The 18,239-nt window shown below is 38.3% G+C and overlaps 2 protein-coding genes across 3 annotated transcripts in view; one reads left to right on the top strand and one right to left on the bottom strand.

Moving 5' to 3' along the window:
* The window catches only part of AKAP9 (A-kinase anchoring protein 9), a 197,840-nt gene extending 192,147 nt beyond the window's left edge, over positions 1-5,693 (bottom strand). The window contains exon 1 of the mRNA XM_032875423.1: positions 5,675-5,693. The gene's annotated coding sequence lies outside the window, so the exon portion shown is untranslated. The remainder of the gene's footprint in view (positions 1-5,674) is intronic.
* Positions 5,694-7,065: 1,372 nt separating this feature from the next.
* Positions 7,066-13,810, top strand: MTERF1 (mitochondrial transcription termination factor 1). 2 transcript variants are annotated; one of them, XM_032875488.1, is made up of 4 exons: positions 7,066-7,088; positions 7,664-7,727; positions 12,280-13,471; positions 13,700-13,810. In XM_032875488.1, the coding sequence occupies exons 2-3, from the start codon at positions 7,696-7,698 to the stop codon at positions 13,445-13,447; spliced, it is 1,200 nt and encodes a 399-aa protein (XP_032731379.1). In that variant the 5' UTR covers positions 7,066-7,088; positions 7,664-7,695; the 3' UTR covers positions 13,448-13,471; positions 13,700-13,810. The 2 variants fall into 2 exon arrangements, with proteins under 2 accessions (XP_032731379.1, XP_032731371.1); XM_032875480.1 differs by lacking the exon at positions 7,066-7,088 and adding an exon at positions 7,090-7,135 and having other exon boundaries at positions 7,666-7,727.
* Positions 13,811-18,239: the final 4,429 nt, after the last annotated feature.

Raw genomic sequence — 18,239 nt, forward strand, 5'->3', positions numbered from 1 at the left:
TAAATAATGTGTTTTTTTCTTACAGTGGATATTTGGTATTTCATAAACAAAAATTAATGTCTGCAGGTGGAAAGAAACATAAGAAACTGAATATTTCTGATGACCTTAGAAATACAAGTAAATTGAATCCAACCAACACCTTGATGTCCTTATTAGGGAAGGCACTGTGTTAGGTGCTATAAACATTAGTGGAGTTTCATCATTAAGGGCCCAGGTTCCTGATTCAAAGTGCCTGGGTTGGATTTCTGGTTCCTACTTTTTGACTGTGTGATATTTATTTATTTAACCTCTTCATTCCTCCCTTTTCTCAACTGTAAAATGGGAATAATAAAATATGCCTTGCAGGGATGGCAGTACTTTACGCAAAATAAATACTCATTAAATGTTAACTATTTTTAGCATTATTTAATATTATCTGCTGTTTTGAACCCCCACTACTGAGAAGAGTGGGACCTGTTACCTACATTGGACTTTATTTTGCTGAGCTTCATGCTGGGTTTGGGTGTGCCAATGGGACTAGGGCTGGAGCACCTCTGAATTTAGGCAAAATAATGCGGAGAGGAGTTTGAAGTCAGGAGGACAATCCAAAAGGAAGAAAATGTGAGCCACTGGTTCTAATGAGATCTGAGAGCTGTTTTTCTGTGTAATGTGGTATGTCATCTCCATGACAAAACCTGCAGTGAAGTCCACTTTGCTCACTAATGTTTTCAGGTGATATGGTTTACTTTGGCAGAACTCAAAGCAGGGAGGATGTATGCCTGGCGTCGTCAGAGGATGGGAGAACAGTTGGCATCTGGGATCCACGAAGAGGAATGAGACACAGTCTGAGCCCTTAATAAATCATGATTTCTTAATCATATATAACAGCAGAGACTGTATGCACCATGTTAATTTAAACACAAGGTAGAAGAAATTTGGGGTTATACTGATTGCACAAAGTGCTACAGAAATATGGAAATAGGAAAGACTTCCTCTGATTAGGGGTTTGGAAAAGGTTCAGGGAGAAATGGTATCACCCCTTCCAGGTTAAGTGACTGTTATGGACTGAATGTTTATGTTCCCCCCAAAATGTATATGTTGAAATCCTAACATCCAACGCAATGATATTAGGCAGTGGGGTCTTGGGAGGTAATTAGGTTTTGGGGCCAAAGCCCTTGTGAAGAGGATTAGTGCCCTTATGAAAGAAACCACAAAGAGCTCTCCTAGGCCTTTCTGCTATGTGAGTACATACTGAGAGGACAGTCAACTACCAGGAAGTGGGACTTCACCAAACACCAGATCTGCTGCCACCTTGATCTGGACTCCCTAGGTTCCAGAACTGTGACAAATAAATGTCTGTTGTTTAAACAAGCTAGTCTGTGGAGTTTATGTTATCACAGACCTAATAAACTTGCACAAAGAGAGTGCCTCACAAGGGGTATATGGTGAGCAGAGGAGTGAGCAAAGGATCAGAGGTGAAGAAGGGCAGAGCTCTGCTTAGGAAACTGCGAGACTACCTGGTATTAGCAAACAATGCCAAAACCGCACTTCCGTCTCTAGACATTTTGCTATGTAAACTACCACTGTTGGGTGCAGCTAAATACAATCCTGATAGAGTGGTCAGTAAACATGTGCTAAATGAATAAATAGAGGAATGAGAAAAGGATTGGAATGAGAGATCAAAGATCTCAACTCCAATTCTGGCTCACCAATTGTAGTATTAGACAGATATGTTTTTGTTTGCCCAATTTACCTTCATTTAAAAAAAAAGATTTTATTTATTTATTTGAGAAAGAAAGCAAGTACATGAGAGGGGGGTGGAGCGTGGAGGCAAAGAGAGAGGGAGTAAGTATAAACTCAAATACAGTATAGAGCAGGGGTTAAGAGCACAGGTTCTGGAAGCAACAACCTGGGTTGAAATCCTGGTTCCACACACATGTCAGCTTTATGTTCTTAAAAAAGTCACTTAACCCTTCCAAGCCTCAGTTTCCCCATCTGTAAAATTATACCTACCTCATGTTGAGTAAAGAATTTTATGTATAGGAATATTCTGGAAGAATATAAGCAAAATATAAATAGTGATTATTTCTAGCAGATGAAATTATGGGTGAATTTTTTGTGCCCTCTTTTTCTATTTTCTATAGAAAAATATTTATATTTTTATAGTTTCTACAGTGATTTAAAATATTATTTTCTGTGTCAGCATAGCATCACAGTTATGATCACACACTCTAGAACTGGACTTCTTACGTTCCAGTTGCTTATTGGCTGTATGAGCGTGGGCAGGTTACTTAGCCTCTACTTCAGTTTCCTCATTCATAAAATGGAGATCATATTATTTCCATCACAGATGTAAATGGATTAATATAGGTGATGTGATTAGAACAGTACCTGCCAGATAGTGTTATATGATGTTTTCAAATATTACTATTATTATTATTTTTTTTTTAAGATTTTATTTATTTATTTGACAGAGAGAGATAGCCAGAGAGAGAATACAAGCAGGGGGAGTGGGAGAAGGAGAAGCAGGTTCCCCACTGAGCAGGGAGCCCGATGCAGGACCCCGGGATCAGGACGACCTGAGCTGAAGGCAGACACCCAACGACTGAGCCACCCAGGTGTCCATGATGTTTTCAAATATTAACATATTTCTCTTTTATGTCATTTTCCTCAAAATGCCTATTCTATGGATGCTTTGAGTCAAGAAGCTATGTTACAGGCATACAGTAGCTCACTTTAGTTTAATGCAGGTGTCTGCAGACTATGACCAGTGGCCAGGTGCTCTATGAGCTAACAGTTTTTACATTTTTAAAGGGTTGTGAAAAAAGAAAGAAAGAAAAAAGAAGAAGGTGCAAAAGAGATAGAAAATACTTTAGGCTTTGTGGACTACATACTCTCTGGCCCTTTATAGAAAAAGTTTGTTGGCTTAATTTGTTTCCCCTTTCAAATATGTTTAGGATTTAAAACCACCATGCTATAAGTACCAAGGAATAAATTTCTAAGGGTGGAATTTCAAGAAATACTATAAATAGGGGAGATAGTTTTGGGACAAGAAAGATTTTATTCTATTTTGTGAATATTTGTTCCCCTGGCTCCGTGGTAAGATCACTTTTTTCTACCAGTGATTAAGAATGGCTTCACAGTAATTGAAAGCGTGGTACTGTAGGATCAAACAACCCAAAAGGTACTTAAAAAACTCACCAGGCTGAATGGGATCAAGGCTGAATGGATCTCAAATGATTATTGTGTTTCTCTTGGCCTACTTTGTCATGCTGTTGTTGGTTATCCAAACTACTGTGGGAATCCCGGATCAAACCAGGTCTGGAATCAGCAAATTTGCCAGACTAAGTACTCAGTTCTTGCCACAGACCCTTGTGGTAATGAGTGTGGGAGTGGGAAGGCTAAAAGAAATCTCTCTAGACCCCAGTCAGGAATATTTCAGAGAAAGAAAGTTGCCACTAGCAAATCTTCAGATTTCAAAAGAAATCCAAGGATAAAAAGCAATTGTTTTTAAAAAGGGGGGAGATTAAGCTAAGTATTTTTGTTTGTTTGTTTTGGGTTTTTTTTTTTTGGTTGTTTGCAAACAGAAGGATTGTTAACCTGTGATTATCAGCATAACTGTATCTACTGGTTTACTCAGCAATAAGCAATTTGTAGCCTTTCCCTGTGTTTTCATAAGCACACAAGATAACCTCAGGGAAGAGAATGGGAGGAGACATGATGTTCCTCTGAGGGCCTTCAAACTATGCTGGTAGGAAGCTGGTAGGACTGTCTAGGAAGCTGCTGTGCAGTGGGGGTTGCATTTGTCTATTGAGTCCAGGAGTCTGGGTATTGCTATAGTGGGTAGAGGGTGGGGAACTAGAGGGCTACTTCCTTTCTGACCTTAATTGGTTCTGCTGAGATTCAAACATGAGTGGTCAACCAAGGGGCTGGGGTGTGCCAAAAGTCTATTTGCATGGAAAACTAAGGATACTTCCTGGGCAGAGGAAGTCAGGTAGGCACTTTCGATACAGTAAAAACAAAAACCATAATTATAAAATGGCAGCGGTGCTTCTGAATATAGCACAGATTCTGCACTCCGACTTGACTTTCAGCTCACCGCCCACCAGTGTCTTAAGTCCCACTTGGGGAGGGAGGGTACTAGAGTCCCACTTTCCCCTGCAAAGGCTTTTGGATGAAAAGAAGAGTGAGAAGATGCTCCAATACAGACTTGGCAACTTTTTCTTTTCTCAAGTAAAGTCATTTAAAAATGCATATGCCATCTAATATTACCATGGTTTCAGAAAAGAAAACTGTAACACAGATATGTAAGAAAACAAATTTAACTTAAAAACTGAGTTACTTTATATTTTCTAAAAAACTTTGAAAGAAGACAAATTTAGAACAGCTTCTAGTGAGACATGGCACGGACTGGACTTGGGTCTCCTCAACCCTGACTGGGAAATCTAGCCTTTCTGGACAGCTGAAACTTTATGCATCTTGAGTAGCATATCTTGCAGGAATATGGAAGCAGGATGATTACCTCAAGGAGGGACTAAACTACAAAGACAGGTGAAGTCTGAACCAAACTAGTCTGTACCCAGGTGGACCCCTGGCCCTGGCTTTTCACCAACTATACCCTTCATTATAATACTAAAAACCAGGCACATGAGTAGAGATTTAACATGCTAAATGGACTTGCAACATGTGAAGGAGCAAAAAATGTAAGTGTGTAGGTGCCAAGAAATCCCCAACTCTATATGTCTCAACATCACTCCTTTCTCTTCTTAGTCCCCTTAAAAACTTTCCCTGGCCTATATTAGGGGATTGATTGAGTCTGAAGTACTCTTTCCTTTGTGCTATCTCCCTTGTGCTCCAGAATAAGCCCCAATAAAAGCCTTGCCTGGAACTCCCTTTTGGCCTCTAATCAATTCCTATTGTTTAGAGAGCCCAAAGACCAAGTGGGTAACAGTAGGAAAAACTTCCCTCCACCATGTTGCAACTACATATCCCTTTTCTTCTCTGTTTCATCATCATTGCTTACTCCCTGCCTCTGGTCTTCTACCACACACAGCCCTCCAATGTTTCCAATCATACTTCTTAATTACATCAGCTTAGTAGAACATGGATCAGCTATGGTCTTGGGGATGTAAGATGTCTATGCAGAGCAGCAGATACTCAAGCTGAGTGAGACCTATCACTGGAAATAAGGTCAAGGAGGGCAGGGGCTGTGGCTTTTTTCCCACTATACCCCCTGATCCTAAAAACGAGGCCTGGAATGTACAGGTGTTTCATAAATATTCACTGAAACAATGAATAAAATACAGGCAAGGTATATATAGGTTATACTGTAAGACACTAATGACAATGAGGTAGTAGTCACTGCCTTACTGGTGGTAATGATATTATACAAATCATTAAATATTAAACCTCTTTGCACAAAGAGGAGAAGGAAAAAATTGCTAATTCACCATGTTAACCTAACCATCATTATACCTTTGTTGCTATTCTTCTCAGTGTTTTATAATAGGCATTTAAAATTTATTTGTAATCAGAAAATTTGGATAGGAAATATGGCACTTATTTTCACAAGAACCAATCTCCTTTACCTACACTTACCACTAAAAACAAACTTAAGTGATGTCACCTAAGAAAGTCTGAACTAACCTTTGATAATCTATGTGAGTGCATGTGGTATAAATCATAGAAGACTTACTGGTTAAGGAGATACAGCATATGTATTCTCTTGCTGACTTCTAATGTAGGGGTTTCAATGTCTCATTCATAATGAGGGATTCACAATCTCAAAGGTCTTCTCCAGTCTGAAGTTCAATGATTCCTAAAATAAATTTTATTGTTTTACATTGATTATAATGTAGCTTATAAATATAATATTTATATATTTATGCATATAAGTTTATATATTTAAATATAACAGTAAATTCAATCTCATATAGGAGCTCATTCCATGCAGAAATAGATTTTAGAAATTCACAAAGACCATTTCTAACATTTCAGGACTACTTTTTACCTGGAGGGACAGCAGTGAGTAATTTCACTTAACAGAAAGACTGATTATTGGAAATTTAAAGGTAACTCTTTACCCTTATAAGCCAATCAAACAGAACATTAATTCAAAACAAAGTGACAATATACCAGCTAGCTCGTAGTCTAAGGGACAGAGCTAAGAGAAAACATTAATCGGTGCAGAAATGAGATAAAGAAAAATTTGTCATATGCTCCTACATGGAGTAGGGTAAAGCAGGAAATTCTTCCTTGCAGTAGAATTCAGGATCAACCTCTCCCCGACTTTTTGTTCTTCTAAAGACCAAATCACTTCCTCCGGAAGATAACCTGGCAGCTTGGTGGTTATTTCATTAATTTATGTATAATCTTTCTTTTGGAGGTAACGGAATTGCTTTCAAGTTTAATCTCCATTGCTAATACCCCCAGTCAAGCGAGATTGACAGGACCAGGAAAGTTTAAATAAACGACGCCTTCAAGGGTGACAAAAATGCTTCTGCTGTGGAGATTAAGTTTCTGTTGAAACTTTAAATAGCCTAGGCTCGTCACAACTTCAGGAGCATAAGTAATTCATGATGCAAGCAGTTAAATCGAAGTTTATCAGAATTGCTTCCTAGCCTGAATGCTGAAAGCTGAAATCGGACTAGCAGCCACACTCCAGGATTTCCACAGGAGTTCAGGAAAGAGAATTTGGGACTCTTTAGAAGAGTCCCAGGTTGCACGCGTCTTCCGACACCAAACGCCGAGGAGTTTACCGGCATGTTACCCATATTAATAAGCATTATTACCCTATCAGGCTGGAAAATTCATGTATATAATAGCAACTTTCCTACCGCACGTTGCCACCGGGCAAGAGACCTCCGCAGCAAGTCCGTGCGTCGGAGAAGCCCAGAGTCCTGCCTTGCTCCAAAACCAGCCCCAGCCGGCCCGTTACCAGCGTTCACCATGGTCTATTGCTGCCCCCTGCTGGCCTCTTCGGGTCGGGCTTGCAGAGGACTGTCGCGCCGCCGCCGGGGGGCGCAAAGAAGGCTACGTCACCTGTACGCGACCGGAAGTTGGTCTTGTTCATTTCCGCCTCTCGGTCCCGCCCCAGGCCGTAGAGGCGGAGCGGAGGTAAAGGCATCTCTGGACTATTAATACAGTGCCGGTTGAGGTCTGTGGCTCGTTGCACTTGTGCTTTTTCTTTTTAGAAGTGGGTCTGGGTGATTTTGTTGTTTGGTGGAGTTCCCTTCCCGCGCAGCGCCTTGGCGAGTCAGTTTTGGGAAGGAAGAAGGATGGGGAGAACCCAAGTAATGGAACCCGTGGAATATCTGTATTAGCTTCAGTGAACTAATGTAAACTTGTCACAGAGCTCGGCCTTTTTCCCGATTTTCTAATTTTAGGAATAATCCCTGCCTTTTAAGTTGTGGGGTTCAAGTAAGACAAAATATGGGAAGCACTTAGCTCTGGTTTTACAAATCAAATGCGTGATTACGCTGCCTTTTCCCATTAATACTTAGGGGCGTGTTCTTGCTGTTTTCCTTTCGGTACCTCTGAGAGATGCTTGGTACATGAGAGGTGACGCTTCTCACAAGAACGTTATTCAGTGTTAGCTGGGAACGATTTCTTTATTCTGTATCAGGAAGTGCTGACGATATTGTGTCCCCCCCCACCTTTTTTTTTTTTTTTTTTGGCCATTTTTAGGGACAACTCTTTTCCAGCTCTTCAGGAGAAATGCAACATCCTCTCTCTTTAAGACAAATTAGGTGAGAAATGGATTGCTGTAAGATCTCCAAACTTCTCTTGTTTTATCAAAAGAAGACCAATTGGAATGTAGTCCCCTGGGGCAGTGATTAGCCATCTCCATTAAAGTTTCTTTATCAAGCGAATTGTGCAGCAGAGAACAAGGAAATCCTCCTTTATTCCTTAGGCCTTACAAGTTTTGAGTACAGAGGTTTTCGGTGTATTTGTTAATTTTGTACTTTAGTCCTTGGAATAATGGCTTTAGTTAATTAAAGAGCGAATTGAGAGACAAATAAATTTTGGAATATTAATTATTTTTGAAATTTGTAGTTTGAGACAGTTGATAACTTTTTGCATTAGGCCGCTTATGTATTTATTACCATGCTAGATGTTACAGGAATGTTTTGAATGTGGATCAGGTGCTAAAAGTAAAACAGTATTTTTCAGGTTTAACTTTTTTGTATTGAAAACTGAAAAACTGATAAAGGTAATAACATATATCCCAGTACTTTTTTCACGCCTAAGCCAATTTAATTTGTTCTTAATTTATCTGGTTGCAAAATAACATATTTATTAAATAGTGTCACAGTATTTCAGGAACAGTACATAGCCCCCATTAATCTCTCAGAGATAACTCTTACTACCTTTTTAACCTCTTTGCATACATTAATGCCCCCTCTTTATATAAGTGTTAACTATTTTATCTCTACGGTTATGTGATTTGCCACTTAGAATATCTTGGATATCTTTCCATTGTGTTAGTTATGCCTCTTTATAAAGAAATCAGGTTGTACAGTATTATGTTACATAGATGTATCACAATTTATGAATCTTTCTCTTGGTGGGTTTCTTCTTTTCTGCCAAAGTAAATATTTAGGATAGTCACCCTTTTTATTTATTTATTTATTTATTTATTTATTTTTTATTTGACAGATCACAACTAGGCAGAGAGGCAGGCAGAGAGAGGAGGAGGAGGCAGGCTCTCTGCCGAGCAGAGAGCCCGATGTGGGACTCGATCCCAGGACCCTGAGATCATGACCTGAGCCGAAGGCAGAGGCTTTAATCACTGAACCACCCAGGCGCCCCAAGTCACCCTTTTTAATAAGAAATGTGTATTGTCCTTTTATTTCTTTGGATAATCTTAAAGAAGTGAAAATGCTGGGTTAAAGGATATGGTGGATGGTGCCAAATCCCCAGCTGGGGCATTTGAGAATTTTCTGCATTTTCTCACATGCACAAGGTGGGGGCAGGGGCAGAGGGAGAGTGAGAAGCAGACATCCCACTGAGCAGGAGCCCTACGCAGGGCTTGATCAGAAGCAGACTCTCCACTGAGCAGAGAACCTAATGGCAGGGCTTGATCCCAGGAACCTGGGATCATGACCTGAGCCAAAGGCAGGTGCTTAACTGACCGAGCCACCCTGGCACCCGTACGTTTCAGATTCTTTAGTAATAAGTTACAAAACAAATGATTCACTTCAGCAGTATTTGTTAAGTTAAATATTCTCGTGGGAAGGTAGTATTTGAATGAGACCTTGAACTATGGATAGATATGGGAGGATGGGCTTTTTTTGAAAGAAAAGCTTCCCCAAAGGCAAGGAGACAAAAATGGGCAAGAATGTTTAGAATTTGAGGTCTAAGAGACAATAATGCCTGGTTGTGAGGTTGTAGAATAGAACAGATAGCTAGGAAGGTAGTTGGAATGGTGTGGTGAGAGTTTTGAAGGTGTTTGTGAAGATTTTGCTTTCTAGGGAGAGCTACAAAGGCCTTTAATCAGGGAGTAAGGGATGTACTCACTTCTTAGTTTCAAAGGTATCCTGTGGTGGCAGTTTTGCATGACTGATGTTAGAGAAGCAGCAGGTTAGGTGGCTGTTACACCCTGGGTGAGGGAGAACAGCAAAGATGAGAGATGCTATTGAAGATGCTGAATTTACATGATTCAATGACTGGGGTTGAGGAAGAAGAAGAAAATAATCGCTTTTAGATTTTTCTCATGAGTGACTATTAGGATAGTGGTAGTGATTCCACTAACAGAAGAGGGCTAGTTTGGGGGCTGGGAAAGATGTTCAGTTTGGTTTTAGACATGTTAATTCATGTGAAAGATATTTCCGCAGAGAGTGAATTATTCACAAGACATAGATTCAGGAGAAACCTTAATAGATTTTATGACTCCTTTGTTAAGAAATCTGGCATATATTTTCACTGTTAGTCTGTTATTAATCCAGTTCATTTTGAACTTTCTGTGGCATGCTCAGCCTGTCAGTCATTTCAAGAGTTTGTTGTCTAGAGTAGTTGTCTTCAGACTTTTGATTGCGTACATTCTCAGTAAAATAGGTTTTATAATGTACTTCCAATGTATGTATATTTACTAATTATATACATGTTTTACAGTACTATTACATTGTATATATAAAACACGTATAAAATGGAATTTTTAAATGGCTAAGACAGATATAAATTGGAGTTTCACAGCTTGCTTCCTATATCTCATTGGATCATCTTTCACCCCTCTTCCCAAAGCACAGGTCTTACCTACCACTGTCAGTGTTCTGTACCATTATCCAGTAGAGGTCACCCTTGCGCATCTGGAAGAGAGAACAGATGTTGAGCTGTACAAGTAGAGCCTTCATTCTTTAGTTAGAATGAAGATCTTTTAAAATTCTAAATTCATGCATTTCTGGAAGAATATGTAGTTAAAAGAGTAGTATGTGGTATTATAGAGAAATAATAGTGAACTCACAGTATAGGGCAATCTAAAATGTGAGGCTGTTTGATGTTTATTTTGTGAGGGTCCTGAATTTTTGTTTGAATGTTACTTGATTCTGTAGTTTGGGAATCTTTTTCTAATTCTTTGAAGATCTGTAGATTGCCTGAGGTATCAGGGAGTTCCCTGCCTCTAGGCATACTCTTAAGTTCTTGTTACATTGATACAACTGAGGGATGGGTGGCTGGCTCATTCAGTGCAGTGTGAGACTCTTGATCTGGGGGTTGTGAGTTTGAGACCCACGTTGGGTGTAAAGATTACTTAAAAATAAAGTATTTTTAAAAAATAGTGTAATTAAAAGGGCAGACACAGAGAGGCTTTCTTTAATACCAATCTTGAAAACAGTATCTCAAGTCCAGAGATATTAGTGGTGAGTTGGAGCCATCTATTTCTATTTTTTTTATTTTTTAAGATTTTATTCATTTATTTGACAGAGAGCACAAGCAGGGAGAGCGGCAGGCACAGGGAGAAGCAGGCTTGCTGCTAAGCAGGGAGCCTGATGATGTGGGGCTCGGTCCCAGACTCCGGGACCATGACCAGAGCCAAAGGCAGACACTTAACTGATTAAGCCACCCAGATGCCCCTATTTTATGTTTGATTAGGAGAGGTGAGAAGCGACGTGTGTCCTTTAAGTGATAAGAGCCTGTTGTTAGTAATTAGAAATTAAGAGCTAAGTTTGTCACAGCTATATAGTCAAAAAGGAAGAAGTACAATTAAATATATATATGTTGTTTTATGACTCAGACCACAGTTAGCTTAAGAACACAAATCATTTGACAAATTGAGTAACCGATGAAAATTTTTCTGTTGCTTTCCTGATAAAGTATCTCCTATAAATGCAGAGAGTTGTTTTAGTAGGTACCTATGGATATTATCATATATAAATTCATACATTTTGTTCCCCATTTCTAAGTGATTAGGAAAATGAGTTATTGAGGTTTTAGTCACTTGCCTGAAGTTATGTGTTCTGATACAGATGCAGAGAGCCCTGGGTTCATCTTTTATAATGTGGCAGGGTAGTAGAGGATGGTAAAAGTAACTTTTCAAAGTTTATGGGCTCTCAGCACAGTTCAACTATGTAGATTAAAAAGTTCAGCTAAATCATTTTGAAGATAAAAATTGGTTTGGAGTAGTTGGTTACAACCCAGGGCAATAGGGTAAACTGAAGGACATGGAGATTGAGATTGGGAACTGTCGACCAGAGGTCTATATAAAGCTAAGAAATAAGACTAATGATAGCATGAGTTTAAAGAGAACCATGAGTCTAGAAAAAGGTGTTTAAGGTGGAAATTAGGTAGTCTGAAGTGTTGATTTTAAAGGCTATATTTAGAGTTTGAGGAACCAGGAAGGGGGAACAGGGGCAAAGTAGTCTGGTATCTGGGTGGAAGCAAGGCCAAAGATCGGGAAGTTGGAAGACAAGGCAGAATTGAAAGCATTGGTTAATAGGAATAAGCCAAAGGTTTGAAAGCTAGGAGGATAAAGCAGAGGTAGGGAGGGGCAACTGGTTTTGGTAGCAAACAGGCAAGTCCAAATATAAAGAGCAAATTAAAGGCAGGAATAGTTGGAGGACAGTGATGATGCTTCTATTGCTTTTCTTCACATTAAGAATGGAAGCAGCCCCAGGCCCACGATAATCAGAAGGCATAAACTGGAGAGTGGAAGTGCGGCGGCTGAGTTGTTACTGCAGCACAAGAGAGCTGGAGCTACACATACTTTCTCATGGACATGGCCATGATGCTTACAGGACTTTAATAAGGCTTTTTAGCTTTTTAACATATGCATTTGCATAATATTATGTATGTTGTTTTACACAGCATTCCAAAAGGTTTGGGATACCTGACCATTATGCCACCAAGAAACTTACTGTGTACAAGAAGTAACTTTCTCTTTGCTTCAAGATGTTGGATGATCCGATTTTCAGCAGAAATCCTCCTCAAATCAGTTTCATTTAGACTTTTTAGTGTGAAGTGTGGTAATGCAGACAGCGAGCCTTTGGAGAATGAAAAATTACTGAATAACTTACTTACAATGGGAGTAGATGTTGACATGGCGAAAAAACGACAGCCTGGAGTTTTTAATAGGACGGGAACTAAAGAGCAGGAGCTGAAGATGTTCCTTCTGTCCAAAGGAGCTAGCAAAGAAGTGATTGCTAGCGTTATATCAAGATATCCACGAGCCATAACACGCACACCTGAAAGTCTTTCAGAACGGTGGGATCTATGGAGAAAAATTATGACATCAGACCTTGAAATTATAAATATTTTGGAACGTTCTCCCGAATCTTTTTTTCGGTCTAGTAATAACCTAAACTTAGAGAATAATATAAAGTTCTTCTATTCGGTTGGATTGACCCATAAATGCCTTTCTCGATTATTGACCAATGCCCCACGTACCTTCTCCAACAGTCTAGATCTGAATAAACAGATGATTGAGTTTTTGCAAGAAGTCTCTTTGTCTTTGGGTTACAATAAGCCCAGAGATTTTGTTAGGAAGATAATTTTAAAAAACCCTTTCATCTTAATTCAGAGTACCAAACGGGTAAAAACTAACATTGAGTTTTTACAGTCAACTTTCAGCTTGAACAATGAGAAGCTGCTTATTCTGCTCTGTGGTCCAGGAGCTAAAATTCTAGACCTTTCCAATGACTATGTCAACAGAAACTACACAAATATCAAAGAGAAGCTGTTTTTTCTTGGGTGTACTGAAGAAGAGATACACAAGTTTATCTTACGCTATCCAGATGTGATCTTCTTGGGAGAGAAAAAATTCAATGATAAATTAGACTGCCTCATAGAAGAAAAACTCAGCATATCACAAATAATTGAAAATCCTCGGATTTTGGATTCAAGCATAAATACTTTAAAAAGTCGAATCAGAGAATTGGTAAATGCTGGCTATAACTTAAGTACATCAAACATCGCTCTGTTATCTTGGAGTCAAAAAAGATATAAAGCTAAACTGAAAAAATTAAACATTGAATAGAACATTGTTCTGGAAAATTAAAAAGTGTCAGTCTTGGGGCGCCTGGGTAGCTCAGTGGATTAAAGCCTCTGGATTAAAGCCTCTGCCTTCAGCTTGGGCCATGATCCCAGGGTCCTGGGATCGAGCCCCACATCGGGCTCTCTGCTCAGCGGTGAGCCTGCTTGCCCCCTCTCACTCTGCCTGCCTCTCTGGCTACTTGTGATCTCTCTCTCTGTCAAATAAATAAATAAAATCTTAAAAAAAAAATAAAAAGTGTCAGTCTTAACAATGTAGTGATACTTCATTTTGAATTTGGGCCTTTCAAAAAGGAGAGCTTTGGTTTCTTAACCATAGATACATACATAATGATTCTTTGGATATTTTATTTTATTTTATTTTAAGATTTTTATTTATTTGACAGAGATCACAAGTAGGCAGAGAGGTAGGCAGAGAGAGAAAGGAGGAAACAGGTTCCCTGGTGAGCAGAGAGCCCAATGTGGGGCTCGATCCCAGGACCCTGGGATCATGACCTGAGCCGAAGGCAGAGGCTTTAACCCACTGAGCCACCCAGGCGCCCCTGGATATTTTATTTTAAAGGTTCATAAAAACTCATGGTCATTATGCTCTAGTATAGTCTTCCCAGCTACCTTTTTCTAGTTCGAATTAATACAACATCTGGTTATATGCTATAGGCTTTTGGCTGTCATATGAATGGTAGTTCCTGAGTGCCAGGGTGGAACAATATGTAGAAAGATAGAAAGTACAAAATAAGCTTTTTTTGGTTTCTGTTCAGATTAAAAAAATCAACAGATTCATTTGGATAGTTCTGTTTCCTCTCAGGGTTTTGAATTGCACTTGATTTTTCTTGTTATTGCCACATATCTAATTGTGGTTCACCTTCAAAAAGAATGTCAGTAAAAATTTGACAAACCAAAAAGGAGGGCTTTTCATCTCAAGTTCTGCATTCTTCATTTAAACCATTAGTATGTTCCCCTTTCCCTCCAAGGTAGGGTTAATTTACTGTGGGAATATCTTGATTTCTTTAACGACAACAGCAACTATTATGGGCAGAAAAATGGCCACCCAAAGATGTCAGTGTCTGAACTCCCAGAATCTGAATCTGTTCTGTTACACTGGAAAAGAATTTTGCAGATGCAGTTAAGGACCTTAAGATAGGGAGATGATTCCAAATTGTCTGTGTGGGGCCAGTGTTACCATATGGGTTCTTAAAATGGAAGAGGGATATGACATAAGGACTTGACCGTATTACTGGCTTTGAAGAAGGCTCATTACCATGAGCCAAGGAATGCAGGTGGCCTCTGAGAAAATGGAAAAGGCAAGGAAACATTCTCCCCCTGGTGCCGCCAGAAAGGCACACAGCCCTGCTGGGACTTTGAATTTAGCCCACGAGACTTGTTGTCAAACTTCTGACCAACAGAACCCTTAGATAATAAATTTGTGTTGTTTTTAAGCCATTGAGTATGTGATAATTTGTTATAGCAGCAAATAGATGAATATAGGGGGAGGAGTCACAATCATGTGGTTCTTTTAGTGTGTTTCTTCCTCTTGTAATTACCTGTTTTATCCACATATCTTTCTGGAGTGACTAGCAAATTGTTGTTTTTAAAGACCTCTAAATGTCTGTATAAAAAATGAAATGTAAGTAATAAAATCTAAATAAAGAAGTATTTTTACTTAATGTAGCTTAAAGAAATGGTTGTAGTTTCTATATTTTTATATTTGATGTGCATTTTATCTAATGTAAATAAAGAACAAGGAATTTTAGATGCACCGACTTAAAAAATGACAAATCAGGTGATGTCTGTATTTTGAAGACATTCACAACCTTGCTCTGATATAAATTGAAAAACAAGTGACAAATTATATGACCTTAATTACTTCCAGGTGTTTTCCAGAGACATTTGTTTTCCAAATGTAGATTTTGAATTAAATAACAATAGTGCTAAACCTTTGAAGCCTTATTTCCTAAATGATGCTTCAAAAAAGCTTTTTCCTGCCACCTATAGAAACAAAATGCCTGTTTTTTGAAGTCCATTTGACGTCAATGATATTAAAATTATTGCCAGTACACTATCTGATGGCAAGCATGGCAGGGTTAAGAAAACATGGGCTTTAGAGAGATACTTCTTTAATATCTGGGCATCATTCCTGATTAGCTCTGTATGTGTAAATATTTCAATTTCACTGAACTTCTTTTCTCTTCTTTAACATTAAAAATTGACCTTGAAGAGTTGGCAAAAATCAGATGACATAGAGTCTCTAAGTGTTTTTGTAGGTAGTAACTGTTCAGTGACAGTATGATAAAGTTACAATATTCTACAAAACAGCTTTATTGATATATAATTCACATATAACTCACCAAATTATTCAATATATGTATATATATATTTAATTCATAGAGCTGTGTAATAATCACAATTAAATTAGGATATGTGTTTGCTCCCTAAAAGAAATCATTTGCCCATTTGTGGTAAATTCCCATTACCTTCCCTTCCCTAGGCCTAAGCAATCAATGATCTACTTTTTCTTTCTCTAAATTTGCTTATTCTGGACATTTCAAATAAATGGAATCATACAATATGTTTTTTTGTGACAGTCTTCTTTTACTTAGCATGATGTTTTCAAGTTTTGTCCATGTAGCACATACCAGTATTTCATTACTTTTTATTCCCAAATAATAGTCCATTGTATGGGTACAGTGGCATTAATGGGAGTAAATATTGTTATTGTTAACCAAGTATTAATTCCCTTCATATTCTGAATTTTATGAGAGCCATTTTCTGAGTCATTTCTTTGGAATCTAAGAAGTTTATAAGGAATTTGAGGGAGGTGGGTAGCAGAGGAGATAAAAGATTATTCGGCTTAATACTAGACAGTCACATGCAAAAGAATGAAACTGGACCACTTTCTTACACCATAAACAAGAATAAACTCAAAATAGATTAAAGACTTAAGTGTGAGATCTGAAACCATTAACTCCTGGAAGAAAACATAAGCAGTAATCTCTTGGTATCAGCCTTAGCACCATATTTATGGATATATCTCTTCAGGCATGGAAAACAAAAGCAAAAATAAACTATTGGGACTACACCCAAATAAAAAGCTTTTGCACAGCAAAGGAAACGAACAAAGCAAAAAGAGAACCTAGTGGATGGGGGAGAGATTTGCAAGTGATAGATCTGATAAGGGGTTAATATTCAAAACATATAAAGATCTTAATACAACTCAACACCCCAAAATTAAAACAATCCCATTAAAAATGGGCAGATCACCTGAATAGACATTTTTCCAAAGAAGACCTACAGATTGCCAACAGATACATGCAAAGATGCTCAACATCACTAATCATTAGAGAAATGCAAATTAAGACCACAATGAGATAACACCTCACACCAGTCAGAATGGCTGGTATCAAAAAGGCAAGTGTTGGTGAGGATGTGAAGAAAAGGGAATCTTTGTGCATTTTTGGTGGGACTATAAATTGATGTAACCGCTGTGGAAAACAGTGTGGAGTTTCCTCAGAAAATTAGAGATACGATATGATCTGGTAATTCCACTACTGGGTATTTACCCAAAGAAGATGAAAACACTAATTTGAAAAGATATATGCACCCCTATGTTTACTGCAGCATTATTTACAATAGCCAAGATACAGAAGCAACCCAAGTATCCATTGATAGATAAATGGATAAAAATGAGATCTTGTCATTTATGATAACATGGAGGGACCTAGAGGATATTATACTAAGTGAAATAAGTCAAAGAGAAATATCATATGGTTTCATTTGTATATGGAATCTTAACCAAATAAAACCAAATGACTCTTAAATACAGAGAACAAACTGGTGGTTGTAAGAGGGGAGTTGAGTTGGGTGGGGACATAAAATACATAAAAGGGATTAAGAGGTATAAACTTCTAGTTATAAAATAGAGAAGTCATAGAGATGAAAAATATACCATGGGGAATATAGTCAGTAATAATTTCTAACATTGTATGATGACCACACTTACCATGGTGAACACTGAGTAATGTATAGATCTGTTGAATCCTTGTACATCAAATATAACATTGTATGTTATTTATACTTCAACTTAATAAACAGTATTGATGGAGAGGAAAAAGGGGTTATTTGTCATGAGGATTATACCTGTATATGCTGATATACCTCTCTATATACCCCTCCTCTCTATCTATATATAAGCATATAGAGGATATATCTCTAGGATCAGCATATATGAAATTAAACAGTATCTGTTGAGTTGGGGTGGATGGGGGGAGTAAGTATAATTTTAAGTTTTAAGCTTTACATCCAAAAATTATTAAAAATCCCTTCTCTAGTATTTGCTCTATTCTCTTCAAGTTTACAGTAAATACAAAAGAACATTGAAAAAGAGGGGACCCTAGGCATTTATAGAGGGGGTATACATATCTATATGTTGGTCCTTAATTGGCCATGATTATACCTGAGATGGCAGTAGGTGATAGAACAGCAGTTGTGGCCAATGAAAAGTTGGATGCACAGCAGTACAACACTGCACATCTTTGGAAGGTTGAGGAGGGACACCTCCTTTGTAACAACATGGATAATGCCTATCAGGCAAGACTAAGGTTTTTAGGTTTACGAGGTTTGAGTCTGAGGGACAGTCAATTCTTCTTTTAAAACTTTATAAAAGTTATATGAATTTTAAAAATCATAAAATTTTACAAAATTTTAAGTAAAATTTTGGGGCGCCTGGGTGGCTCAGTGGATTAAAGCCTCTGCTTTTGGCTCAGGTCATGATCCCAGGGTCC

This window comes from Lontra canadensis, unplaced genomic scaffold (genome assembly GCF_010015895.1).
Source record: "Lontra canadensis isolate GAN:19392208 unplaced genomic scaffold, GSC_riverotter_1.0 scaffold2, whole genome shotgun sequence".
NCBI classification, from domain to species: Eukaryota; Metazoa; Chordata; class Mammalia; order Carnivora; family Mustelidae; genus Lontra; species Lontra canadensis.